This window comes from Dermacentor albipictus, chromosome 7 (assembly GCF_038994185.2).
Source record: "Dermacentor albipictus isolate Rhodes 1998 colony chromosome 7, USDA_Dalb.pri_finalv2, whole genome shotgun sequence".
Classification (NCBI taxonomy): domain Eukaryota; kingdom Metazoa; phylum Arthropoda; class Arachnida; order Ixodida; family Ixodidae; genus Dermacentor; species Dermacentor albipictus.
Genome location: NC_091827.1, coordinates 66,683,824 through 66,698,097, shown reverse-complemented (window position 1 = coordinate 66,698,097; position 14,274 = coordinate 66,683,824). Strand labels below are relative to the sequence as shown.

The following is a 14,274-nucleotide window of genomic DNA, read 5'->3' as shown; positions in this document are numbered from 1 at the left end:
CGGGTGGCGCGGCCGAGTACCACATTCCTGAGCTGACCGCGCGCCACGTGGCTGCCGGTCATCCGCAGTTCTCTGAAGTGCTCCCCGTCTGGTGGGATTGGAACACGTGCAGCGGGCTGAAAGCTGGCTCGTTGCCACCCCGTACGGCCATTCCTAACCCCGTGTAGTCGCGGGTGGGCGTAGGCAGCTGCTGCTGTAAACAACCTAGCGAAGCACGCGGTGTGTGTTCTCCGTTGTGATTGGTTCGCGAATTAACCACGGAAAAAGTCAGGCCACGCTCACGAAACCTGCCGATGTTGGTAAAGAAAGAATTCGCTTTTAATAAAGCACGGGTGATGGCAGCAGCCGGGGGCAGCAACAGAAGTGAAAAAAGCGCGGTAACTATGAAACAAGCAAATGAGCGAGCAAGCAATTAGGCACCTCCCGGTTATAAGCAGGAAAGGTCATTTTTTAAACCTGATTCAAGCTTTTTCAAAAAAAGACGGGAACTTTCAGAGCTGGCAAATAAAAGACTCTTTCAAAGCACGAAATTGTTCAACGTATTTTCTGCACTGGCATGGTCGCGACGCATACTGAAAGCTGCATTGATAAACGGCACTGCGACATCTTGTCTGAGAACAGCGTTTGCTGAAGTTAACGTCCACGCTAAAAAGAGCTGCTCTGGCTCCAATAGCAGTGCGAAGGGCTGATACGGTTTCGTATATTACTTTCTAAAGATACGCTTTGGTAAACATTTCAAGCTCTTAAGCATATGGACGAGGTCTGCCATAAGAAGGCATGCAGTGACTCGGCTATAAAATGGGAAGAAGGGCAGCCATGGTGTAGCCACTGCGACCGAAAATTTGATTAACCTCTAGTACCGGCCGGATTGCTGCACAATTGAAGGCAGAATTTTATGCGCACCACTCCGTGCGCATTCGTGCCGTCGGCGTCACCGTGAAGTTTCTTACAAAGCGCAAGTTCGATAAAATCATGGCCGCGTGCCTTGTGCTGTTTGTGCGAGTGAAAAGCTGCGAGGTTGAGTCGCCGATAGGAGCTCAATCTCGTGCACGCAAGCGAGGAGAGCGAGAAAGTACGAGATGTCTTCTGTCACGCGCGACGTTTAGGAGGTGGGGGAGGGGGGGTAGGGAGGGAGTTTTACTCTGGGATGCCCGGGCGGCCGCGCTCGCCCACCCAGGCAGCTTATCTTGAAAGCCATGTGCGACTGGGACAGAGTGCACCTTGCGCTGTGTTTTCGCGGCTTAGATCGCGTTGTTGCGAGACAAAGCACGAATAATAAATCGCTCGCTGCTGCTTCCGCGCTTCCTCACTGCAGGGTGTGACAGCGAGTTTCCGCAGTCATCGAGTGATATGTGCACATATTTGCGTGTGCGCGCGTGCAGCCATGCATTTTAATTTAGTTAGGCATACTATGTTGACAAGTTTACACGACCGATAAAACTATTGTCCTTACTTCGTGTAGCTCTCCACTAATTTGCTACCGGAAGCAATGCTTCGCCTTTCGGGCGAAACTGCTACTTTATTTATTTTTGTTGCGAAATGGACATCAACGAACAGTCGCCAACCAGCCTCATGCGGAGATGAAAACATGTCGACGGCTTGTATATGTTCTCTTGTGTTACGTGATTGCCTAATTGCTGTTAGAATTATATCAGATGCATTTGGTTTGCGGAAGACGTCTGCTCACCGAATTTTGAGAGATATTTGGAAATGAAAATATATAGGAGAGGGTGTGACGAAAATATTTTTGAATTGATGCGAAAGCTTTTTACAAAAGCGATAAATTCTTGCAAGGTTTCGTCATCGGGGAAGAAACAGAATTCTCCTCATGCAGAGCAAGGAGCGGAAAATGTGAGATGAGCCAAGGCAAACCAAAAAATAAATGCACGTGTGAAGAGAGGAAGAATCAAAGGATGTTCAATGTGTCTTGTTGCTTTTTTTTAGCTACCATAGGATTCTGCACCACGAATCTGTACTTTGAAGGTCAAGCTGTCAAGGCTGCTTTCTACATTAAAGTGTAGAGGTTCTACGTTAAAAACGTGTGCGTCGCGTGCGACCAAACGTGTTGAATGAGGAATGCTGGAAACTATAAACCGGAACAATGCTTTTGCGCATTCTGCATTGACAGTGTATGTGTGTTTGGCCCACAGATCGATCACTGTGCTGAAGTTGGAACACCCTCCCGAATTGCCGAATTGAACCCACCTGTGCTTTTTTATAAATCGAATAGCCTTCATTAGCTTATTCTGCCCCTCTCGTGCTAGGTATGTGGTACAACGATGGTCAGACTTGGCGGAGGGAAGGCGAAGAAACTTGCCAAGGAAAATGGCGCGTGTTCTCGGGCAATCGAGTTGCCAAGAAAGACGGCGGGAAGAGGAGGGTGTGGCAGTCGTGCGCAAATTATCGCGCAACCCACTGGCGCGGAGGGGAAGGAGGGAGCAAAGCTCGATAGCTCGTTCGCTCGCTCGTTGGTCGGAAGGAATGGGCGCAGTCGGAGGGAATGGGCGCCTGTTCTTGAGCATGCACATGGCAAAGTGGAAACACTGGGAAAAGGAGGTTCGTCGCACATTTCGCTGGCCGCCCACATTGGCCAACCTGTCATGGACGGTCCGGAGGACGAGAATCCATAGCGAATTCTCTCCCACAAGAAATACACCACATGCTCTCACGAGCATTTCGTCGAACGCTGGCAGCATTGACGCCAACACGCCGAGTAAGAAGTGGAGCCGTTCGCTCTCCACGGCTGCAGAGAAATAAAGCCGAGAAGTCGAGGGCAGGCGTCAAGCGAAAGGGCCCGTGCTCTCCCGCAACCGAGCTATGGGGACGGGCTGCAGTAAGAGGTGGGAGGGAGGCTGGGTGGAAAGGAGAGTGCCGTTCGCTTACTCGTTCGTCCATTCCTTCGCGCTACTCGCTTACATTGGCTGTCATAGTTGATGGTTTTTGCATAATTTTTTGTTGGCCAAATGCACACTGTTGTTCCGGGGGCGGAATTTGGGGGTTGTGCAGCACGGCAGTGGCAATAGCGCATAACCACGCATGGCTGGTCTTACAGATTCTGCCGCTCATCGTCAGCAGTGAGGAGCCCAGTTCAGCAGCGGTGGACGTCACCTGGATAAGCCAATTGGATCGTTAAGCGGTAGTGACATCAGCAACAGACAGCAGGCTTATAAAGCAGATACTGCACTCGGCTACCTTCAGTGGGCGCGGGAGTGCGGCAGTGGCAGTGGCGCATAACCATGCATGGCTAGTCTTACAGGTGGGTTACTACTCTCTTGTATCAAGACTACGGTTAGATTGCCTATGTCCATTGGTGCTGCTGCTCCGTGTGGAGTGTTTTGAAGTTATGAGCATGTGGTGGTTTGAGCTAAAGGTCTTGCTTTCCGGGGACGTAGAAACAAACCCTGGTCCAACTTTGGAAGAAATGGTAAAACACATTTTGGATATGCAAATTCAAATGGACAACAGGTTCGCCAATTTGGAAGAGAGCCCAGTTAAAATTACGAGTTGATGTGCTCGGGTGACAATTCTGGAATGAACGGTTGAAGACATTAAGCGAACAGTTCAGCATCAACAGGAGCGACTAACTGATTTGGAAGACCGGGCACGACGGAGTAATATTAATCTATTTGGTCTTCCCGAGACGGAAAACGAAAAGCGTGAAGACATGGAGCAGCAAGTTGTAAAAACTATTTTTTCCAACAAACTTGGCGTCACGATTTCATTAGTTGAAAGAATACATAGGCTTGACTAAAAGAAACCATCAAGTGATGGACCTGTTATCCTAAAATTGTACGATTACAATGAAAATGTGGTAATCTTTAAGAACTGCAAAAAACTCAAAGGAACGAATATTAGTGTTTCTGACGACTATTCGCCGGAAACAGTCGTAAAAAGAAGACAAGTTCGGAAATCGGCTCAGAATGATAAACGCGATGGCGCAAAGATCAGTGTTGTTCCCTATAAGCTTTTTATCAATAGCATTGTCCGGACATGTGACTTTGAGCAGGATGTTCGCGTGAGACTGCGCAATGAACGACCACCTGCCACCGAAAAAGTTGACTGATGCGCAAGGCAGCCCGATATAATATTACTGAACATTAATGCACGGAGCTTAGTGAATAAGGTAGAACAGCTTGAATATTTGTCATTGCTTCACGACGCAGAGCTCATTGCCATAACAGAAACGTGGTTCCACAGTGACGTGAAGGATGATGAGGTATTTTCCAAGCACTTCCAAGCACTATCCGCAATGATAAAGTAACACAAGGCGGTGGCGTGGCGCTTCTAGTGAAGAAACCATTCAGATATATAACTGTGTCTTCCATAAACGGGCATGAAAGTGTGCGGGGGAAACCATTTCTTGGCAATATCATTTTGATAGTTGGCGTTATCTACAGAGCCCCCGGAAACCCTCCTGAACTTTTGTATGCGCTTGACAAGCATTTAAATACCATAAGGAATGCCACAAGTAGAATTTTTCTAACAGGGAATTTTAATTTACCAGGTGTCGATTGGGACGTGAGAATTATGGGGCCATTGGAAAAGCCTAGCGCTGTTATAATGTTCGAGATTATGCTCGAGCATAACTTTGTTCTGGTTGTTCATGAGCCCACCAGGACACCGGGGCAAAATCAATATATGCTGGATTTGTTATTTTTGACTAGCGGTACATTTGATTATAATTGTGGATGGCATAGATCATAAAACAGTAGTAGCAATTTTAAGTATTGGTAACACGCCATTAGAAAAAATCCCTCTGTATTTGTGGATAACTTTTGTCGGACTGAATATTTGGAACGTGCTCTTGATAATATTCCGGTTGATAAAGACACAAATATGGTTTGGAGATGCTTTGTATAAGTAGTTCTCGCCTGTTTAGAACAAGATGTGCCATCAGAAAACCCAGTCCATGGGTAACTAGAAACATTATTCATTTCTAGCGGCGACTAAATTGTGCGCGTTGAAGGATGCCATAGCGATGTGCTGAAATAGCCAGTCTCAGTACTTAAGTTAGAAAAGAATTAAAAGATGCGAAGGTGGCATGTTTTTCAACAACGCTGGTGGGTTACTTGCGAAACTCACTTTAAAAATACTGGAAATTCTGGAAATAGGCATTCTAGCATTGTTGGTAAAACTGGATATCAAAACATATTGTGGCCCCGATGGAATAGCCAACGAGTTTTTAAGGCGTTAATTATTGTGGATGCATATCGCATTTTTTGTCTAGATTTTTTGCAATGTCATTTCATAGCAGAGGTGTCCCGAAAGATTGTCTTTTTGCACGCATCGTACCTATTTTTAAAGCGGGCAATAAGTTATTGGCGGAGAACTAGCGGGCGATTTCCATTACATGCTCCGCGTGTAAAATGTGAGAACACATAATATCGAAACGTCTGGTTGAATATATAGAAAATAACCTATTCTACAGCAAGCAGCATGGCTTTCGCCAACGTCTGTCAACAGTGATGCAGCTTTTGAGGTGTCTCATGGTTTTGGTGTCGCAATTAACAACAAGGAACAAATTGATGTTATAGCAATTGATTTTTCAAGGCTTTCGACCGGATGTGTCACACAAAACTTTTTGAGAAATGGTATAAAGTTGGAGGTAATAGACAAATTGTGAAACTAATCCATGCGCACCTGACAAATAGAAAGCAATATGTTCAAATAGCAGGCGAAAGGATCATCCTCCTTACCTGCTTTATCTGGTGTGCCACAAGGCTCGGTTTTAGGACCAATTTTGTTTTTATTATATGTAAGTGACATTGGTAATGACTTGCATCCTAATCTTAAACTGCGTCAATTTGCGGATAATTGCCTTGCTTACTGTCGCGTAAAGAATGTCCAGGATCAAGTGTTGTTGAACGAATGCTTGTAAATCATTTATGACAGGTATGTTACGTGAGACATGAAAATTAATTTCAAAAAATCAGCTTACATGACTATATCTAACAAGAAAACCTCGTTGCCTTTTCCTTACAGAATAAATAATTGCCGACTTCAACATGTTAGTAAGCTTAAGTATGTCGGGGTCACAATCAGGCACATTTTGAATTTGAACGCACACATTGAAAACCTTGTTGGTTCTGCTCAACGCAAACTCGGTCTGTTAAGGCGAAAGTTGAAAGTCTTAATTTCTTAAGCTTATTTGTTAACGGTAAAATGGCTATCGATTAAGCAGTTTCTTTTCCCATTGTCTACGAGACCTATGCGACATTACCTGACACACTTTCAGAGCTCTTGCTTTGCGAGAGCAAACATATATAGGTTTTTCCTTTTTCTTCCCCATTGTGTGCCGACTGGAATAGATTAATAGAACTTCAAGACGCACTGTGTGACTAAACGATCATGTTTTTTGTGTTCTTAATTGCCTCAAATGATATCATGTTTCTTTTTTCTTGTTCTTTCTTTTGTGTGTGTGTATGTTTTTTTTTTCGCAATACAGTTATATATTGTATTAACCATCCTGCTTGGAGCACATTGGCCTGCAGTATGTAATAAATAAATAAATAAATAAATAAAAATAAATAAATTATTAGCCTTGCACTAACTGACATATATACTCGGTCTTTAGACACGGCTGTGTTGCCACTGGAAATGAAGAAAGCAAAAGTTGTCGTTATGCACCAACGAGGTTCCAAAAACGACCTAAGCAAACACAGACCTGTGTCGCTTTTAGCTCAACTGTCGTTATTTGTCGTAGTAACGGGTAGCGGCACTTTATCCTGTTGGAAAATTTTCAGGTTCAGTTGAGCTTCGCATTAAGGCTGCCGCATATTTTCAGGTTTGGCTGAGGATCAGCTCCGGAGCAACAATATAATGGTTCGGACCGGTTTGATATGGTTCATATAGGTTCTCTTAACGGTTCCGAATTGCGGAAATGTAAATATTGTAGAAAATTGTTTCACGACCAAACTCGCGCATTTATTTGAGCGCATCAAAGTTTATGTGCATTCTTATGTGCGCGCACTTCCACGAGTTAGGCCTGTCTCAGAAGCTAATGAAGGGAGTCATCAGCAAAAGTGGTGAAATGAAACGGCAAAACGAATAGCAGCAGATCCAATAAGTTGGAAAACATAAAAGCGAAGCTTTGTCTCAGTGACCACGTGTACACACATGCACTCAAATGCGCGCACACAAGCGCGGGCGTACACACCTTCATTGCCGGACGCTGTGAACCCATCGTGGTTTCAGAAGCAGCATGCGCGAGCGTACGTAGCGACGTTCAAATGCATTCTATCGGCAAGAAGCGTTTACGTCCTCAATGCCCTCAGCCGCGGATGGCCGAAGGCTGCTGATGCTGCAGGGAACCCAGCGGAGAGCGCGGCGTGCATGCTATGCACAGATCGGTTGGCTTCTTTGTTCATCAATGAAAAAGCCAGGCTGGATCCACGGTCACGAAAGCTTCGCTTTTGAAGATCTATCACTTAGAGTGCCTTCATACAGACACAGGAGCGAAAGAACGACGAAGACGCACTGCAAGTGATGTTTACAATGGAATACTAACTAGCCCGTACCCAAACCCTGCTTGGCAAGAAGTACGGTTAGTGGCAGTCGCTGGTGCCACCAAGAGAAAACAAGGCATGAATGCAAGTTACTTAAGAAACAGGCCAATGAGCGGGCAAGCAGTTATAATGGAATTCTCCCAGTCATAAGTATGAAAGGTGGTGATACAAACAAGAAATTCGTGCTGTTTAAATGGAAGTCTCGTTCGGAGTGCGGTAATAAAAGATTCTTTTGCTGCACCAAATCCTTCCATAAGGTCCCTCCACTGTTAAGGCTGCTGGGTATTCTTAATATTACAATGAGAAATGCTGCTGCGAACAGCAGATCGAGAACGGCGTCTGCTTAAGGTAACATGCATGCAAAACGGAGGCCTCACTGCTCAAATAGCAGTGCAGAGAGGCTGGGTATTACTTTCGAAGTATATGCCTTCATAAAAGCATTGGTACGAGGTCTGCCTCAATAATTCACTGTAACAGCAAAGACATGGGAAGTGTACATATAGCGCAGCCTCTGCAGAGCAAATAGACTTCCAGGTTGAGATTACTTTCGAATTTATGCCTTCGTAAACTATTTCAGCGTTTCAGTAATGCTATTAGGTCTGCCCCAAAGATTCACTCAGTAACTCAGCAATGTTGTGGGAAGTGTACCTTTGGTGTAGCGCTGCAGTGCAAAAAGGCTTCCAGCGGGACATTACTTTCCGAATTTACGCCTTCGTAAACTATTTCAGCATTGGTACGAGGTCTGCACCATAAATTCGCTCAGTGAATGAGTAGTGACATGAGAAATGTGCCTATGGTGTTGCCCCTGCGCTTGAAAACCAGGTGAACTTCTAGTACTGGCCTGACTGCTGTACATTACAAGGCAGAATTTTATGCGCGCACTTCTCGCACCCATTTTTATTTCCATAGCAATTATACGAACCCTCCGGGGCATTTCTGCCGATGGCGTCACCATGAGGTTCCGTATCAAACGCAAAGGTAATAAGATCGTCACGGAGCGCCATGTGCTGTATGCGTGAGTAAAAAAATTACCGACGATTACGTTACTTCGTAATGCGAAATTTGAGCGCAGCTGTTTGCGAGCCTTTGTTTGCGTTTGGCCTCGGCTTCGGCCGCGCGAACGGTAGAGTCTTCTCGGCGACGGCGATGAGCTTCTGCTTCAGCCTCGCTTACTGCTGGTTGCTCTCGACGGCGGCGATGAGCCTCCGCTTCGGCGGTGCGAACGGCAGGGTCTTCTCGGCGGCGGCGACGAGCTTCTGCTTCAGCCTCGCTTCTCGACGGCGGCGATGAGCCTCCGCTTCGGCGGCGCGAACTGCAGGGTCTTCTCGGCGGCGGCGATGAGCTTCTGCTTCAGCCTCGCTTACTGCTGGTTGCTCTCGACGGCGGCGATGAGCCTCCGCTTCGGCGGCGCGAACGGCAGGGTCTTCTCGGCGGCGGCGCTTAGCCTCTGCTCCGGCGACGCGTACTCCTGGATCATCTCGACGGCGGCGACGGTAAGCTTCTGCTTCGGCGGCACGCACCTCTGGATTCTGACGGCGACTGCGCTGGGCCTCTGCTCTGGCAGCTCGTTTAGCAGCAGCAGCAGCAGCAGCAGACGGAGGACTTCCATCGGTCGTCTCGCTCATGGCTCAGAAAGAACTGGCAGACAATTTCGCAATATAAGATATCCAATATATAAGATATCGCCAGGTAAATCATTTGCTTACAGGTTTCATGTTCCTCTTCTGTCCGGGCAGGCGAAGGAAAACAGTGAATGTACAAGAAGTTTATTTTCAGGGATTTAAGTTTACAAATGTATTTACTATAGGGCGGGCAAATATTAAGATTTTGTAACGCGAATTGTTGGTGTGTAATATTTTATTCATTTTTGAAAATTAGACTATTCCGTATTTACGAATACTGAAGCAAAACAAACACTTGGCAACAAACGACTGTTAAAATTAGGGACTCTATAGCGTTAAACTATTCCAATATGTTTCTATTCCAATCTTCTGACGTAAAATTTGCGTGACCACCGACGCAAGCACCGGGCGGTCACCCGCAGGGTTTTCTGAACAGACCAATCAAACGGTCTCCTGTTCATAGGAGGTCACTTTTGTTTGCTTGAAAAACGAATAACGTTGCCTACACTGAGCGGCTTGTCGTATCTAATTGGCTGACAAGAGGCGAGGAGAACGCTCAAGTGGAGAGGGATTCACTTGGGCAGAGCCAGTGCACTGAAAATCGATAACCGGATGAAGAGGGTGGTGCCGTCGTCTGCGATTGGTCGGCTTTCCCTTACTTAGCTTGTGGCGGCTGGTCGAAACTCACGGCGGCATGCAACGGAAGCTTAAGAATGACGCTTAAACAGACCCTCGGCAAAGAATAGTTGGCTGAATGAGGTGGTAAACGTGCCGAAAGGGCTCGACAACGTTACACGGCCACGCAAGAAGTTTTATTATACGCAAATACACCAACGCTCTCTGGCAGGTGCGAGTAGCCAGCGTCTCAGCGATCGGTGGCAGCCATTTTTTATTCCTTTCGGAACGGGGCAGCCTGCGGCTATTCCGACGAAAATTCAGTTTTATTCGGCATATTAGTGCATCTTTATCGCGTACACGTCACTTTGACGCGGTGAGTTTGTGCGGTTTTTGACGTCGCGTGACAGGCAGGTGAAGCGGGTGCAGCCCGAATACGTTTTACCAATAGCCGAGGGCTAACGGCGAAAAGGGGTCGAATCAGAAATAACTGTATTTCTTTTTTCTGTCAAATCATGCGTAATCAGTGTGTACACATCATATCAGATGAGGAGGTATCGCGGCTTTCGTGACGTCGCGTGGCAGACAGGTGAAGTGGGCGTGGTCGAAAAAGTTTTTGACCAATCGTGGAGGGCTGATAGCAGAATTGAAATAGAAAAGTTTGGAATAGTTTTACGTTATAGTGCCCCAGGTTACTGTTCTCTACGAGCTGAACGAAGTATTACGAATTATAGCAAGTAAAAGAACCACGGAGTTTTTGAAGCAATGCAGAAAGGAAACCGGTAATGCAAGTTTTGTGTTCGGTATTGCGATAGAAATGTGACGCTGATTAACGCTTTTTGGATTATATCTTGTGCACATACATGAATATCCAAGAATGCGGACGTGAGAACTGCCGTCGCTGTCGCACAATCGGTAGTGTAACCCGCCCTAATGCAGAGGTTGTGGGTTCGGCTTACATCGTCAGCAAGTTGTCTTTCTTTCTTCCATTTCTCTTTGTCTCCTAATGTTTTGTATAGTAGTCAAAAACTAGAAGTAATTTCTTCTAATTATTCAATTTCTTCATTATCCATCGCATTTATATAGTTGATACTAACAATAAATCGGGTCCATTATACGACAACCGGTCATTCTTCTTTTTTTGGTTTACCAATTAGTGTTTATTCCAGTCTAATCATGCAGTTGTTTACCTTTTAGGTTCGGACCAGTGATGATTTCGTTGTAACACGCTCTGTGTTATGTCTAGGACCCATGAATACTCCAGTAGCTTCCTCTATTCCTTTACCAAAACTTCTTATATTTTTCCAGCATTTGTCTATTAAACGCCTTTGCAAAGCTAATCGCACAGCAGCCTGTCATTCTTCGAAACCTTGTTGGTGACCGGCCTCTAAAGGTGTTAAGCGGCTATTCCTGCAGTTCTTTTGATGACAGTTACAGCTATGTTTTTGCTTGAAACGACTCTAAATCGTCCGTGATATCTGACTGTCTATTCAGTATATACAAGCATGTTGCCTTATTATACCAAAATAATAATACCGGCCGGAAAAGATGCGTCTCCATTTGTCTATTCATTATTCGATAGCTAACATTGACATTCGAAAAAAAAGTCAATATTCACCCACATCTAATATTTATTACATAACGAATGATGACACCTGGAATTTTTCGTGAGGATCAGATAGGAAGCTTACAAATACGGCCCGATTCGAAGGAACGCAAGTTGAGTAGTTTTCGTAGCATTAAAATACACTTATATTCCACATTATCCCTAAATTTATTCTTGTTCTGGACGTTCGTGGTAGGAGAACTAACTTCTGCGGAACGCGTTTGACCACGCATTGGCAACACGCCCATGACAATTACCGGAGCTTTATAAAGTGCCAAATATTGCATTTTCGCCCTGTATCTACGGGAAATCCCCCGTAAAGTGCTGATTGGTCCGAAAGGCGTGAGAAACGGAAGCGATTTGTTCAGACGTGCGTAAACGAGCTCAGCCATTCAGATATTTACCGCCATTTTTTATGCAGTTTATATACCTTAATCACCTGCTGTCATCTAAATCTGGAGATAAGATTTATTCCGTTCGGTTTTGGTGAATTAGCTTACCGACACGCTTGCGCGCGTTCACCAATGAATTGCGTTTAGTGACACCACTGAAACCGCAATATGTCAAGGTATTCAAATCTGTTTTGTAAATCACAAAGAAACATCGATATCGTGAGCACAATGTGAATGCCATGACGGCCACAGTGTTGTAAAGCACAACCACAATGTGAAGGCTACCAACGTGAAGGCAATTGTTTCTATGCAGTAACGGAGCTTATGCTTGGTATACAGCGAGTTTCTGCCGTTCTAGAGCTGCACTCCAGAAGGCTATTTCTGAAGCAACTTTTCTGGCTCACACTTCGGCAAAATATCGCCAATAGTTAATTGGAATCACTACAAGTATCGCTGATTACTAAATAGAAAAGCTTGACATAAAGGCACGATAATGTCCCTAAATCTAACGACAGAATCGCTAAAGTGATTTCGTGTTTTCAAAGGTGGTTAGTTTAGGCGGCCCCAACAAGCACTGGATGATAAAAAAAATATTATGTTAAACTTGTTTTGGACCGCCCTCTAGCAAGGCACGTCCCTCAGACCACTGGCAGCAGGAAGCACCGTACTCTTAAATGCCTACTGCGCCCAGCTAAGCGTTATCTGCTGCAGCAAGTGGTGGTGAGGCCCGAAAGACTATCCCAGCCGCCGGAGCAAGGGACACGGAATAAAAAAAAATTGGAGGGCGCTTAAGCTTCTCCGTTAAGAATGGAACGTGATAGCACTGAAAGTTCCTTGACTTCTCACGCTTCCCGGCAACTGTAGCTCATGCAACCGTAAAGTAGTTTGTACCGGCAAACGCTAGCGGCGAGCTCTATGCTCGAAGGCGAGCTTGCTGGTGGAAACGCGGTCTCTTGCGTGGGCTGATCCCGGAGGTTGCCCAGAGTCGTGCCAAACCTCAAAGGGCAGCTGGAAAAAGGGTTTGTGATTCAATTTCTACGTAACACTATTATGTTTGTTCCTTTATTCAAATTATAATCCGACGCAGTCGTCCCTGTCGGTTCCGCGCAAGTCGTTGTTTACGAATTTTTTGACGCATTCTACATCGAGAAATTCATTTATTTCAGTAACGCATATGCGCCACGAAGACGGCCTGCGCGGTTCCAGATGCGTAGTTTGGGATCATATTTGTCTCACGGACAACGCCGCCCACACCGACACTAAATTTTTCGCGACGCTGGGACTTTAACACTGTCACGTTAAAACCGCACTTCTGTGGGTATAACCAATCAATCAATCAATCAATCAATCAATCAATCAATCAATCTTTATTTTGTATAATTTCATTTACAGGAAATGAACGCTGGGACAAGAAATACAAGCGGCTTTTTTGCAGCTTGACAAGCTTCTTGCCCGTATTCATGACAACGGGGACATAATAAAATAAAGTTTGTACACTATAGTATGTGCAATGTAGAAATCTATAAGTATGAATGTGTAAGGGGATATGTACAATCAGTGATACAAAGCAGCGTGCTCAGTGAGCACAAATGACCTATTTGAATATAGGTATAATGTACAATCAGCGATAAAAAGCAGTTTGTTTAGTCAGTACAAATGACATATGGGAATATTGTTTGGATTGGGGGCACAATATTGGAGTCGGGCATGAATTAGATGGTAGCTGGCCCATGCCGTCGTCCAACTTATCCACGTTGAGGACGTCGTTGAAGGGAAGGACTGCTTCTCCTGGAGAAGTAGGAATATGGGTTTATTTACAGTATCTACATCAGGAAGTTGCAGTTCATCAGTCTAGCATGACTGCGAGAGAAAGTGCACTGAGCAGCCGCACAACAGTGGTTTATAAACACTCAGTCCTCCCACGATCCCCAGTAGAGGGAAACGTCCGACCACTCAATGCAGCCGAGCCGCCGTTTTTCGGGAGGACTTACACACACACAAACACTTCCGCACCGGTTTCATGGAGCCCGCCGAGGTCCGACTGTCTTCGCAGAACTCGGGGCTTACTTCAAGAACGGTGCGCGGGAAGGGGCTGCCGTAGATGTTCCTGCGTCAACTCCCCCGCTCATAGTAGATCAGGTGGGCGGTGGCCGGTTCAGGCACAAAGCATGCTTCGTCTAACTCGGCTCCAGCGACGGAGAGTCGAGGACGCGCGTATTGTCCTCCACACACAGTCGACTTAGTGACGCCGTGGCTAGAGCGTTGCGGTGGCGTTCCAGAAACAGTTGACGCCGCTGTCGCAACTGGCTGGTAAAACTTGCACATCAGCGGGCCGTACTTAACAATATACAGTATATAACAGATATACATAACTATGTTCAATTGCTCAAAATTTATAATATAAGACACTCTGAACGAACATTTCTGAGAGAAAGATTGGCATCAGTGTTGTTTCGTGCCCTTTTTCAATAGTGTGTACGAAGAGGGGGGGAGTAGGAGACGCTGGAAAATGGCCCGCTTTGCCCTTCTTCTCA

The 14,274-nt window shown here is 45.7% G+C and overlaps 1 protein-coding gene across 2 annotated transcripts in view; it reads left to right on the top strand.

Annotated features, from left to right (window-relative positions):
* Positions 1–14,274, top strand: part of LOC135921555 (uncharacterized) — a 315,975-nt gene that overhangs the window by 248,877 nt on the left and 52,824 nt on the right. Inside the window, exon 7 of one of the 2 annotated variants that reach the window (XM_070522324.1) lies at positions 3,053–3,162. The exons of the other annotated variant lie outside the window; for it this stretch is intronic. Within the exon in view, the coding sequence (XP_070378425.1) occupies positions 3,053–3,133 (81 nt within the window). The 3' untranslated portion in view covers positions 3,134–3,162. Of the gene's footprint in view, positions 1–3,052; positions 3,163–14,274 lie in introns of those variants that run through there. 2 annotated transcript variants of the gene reach the window in all.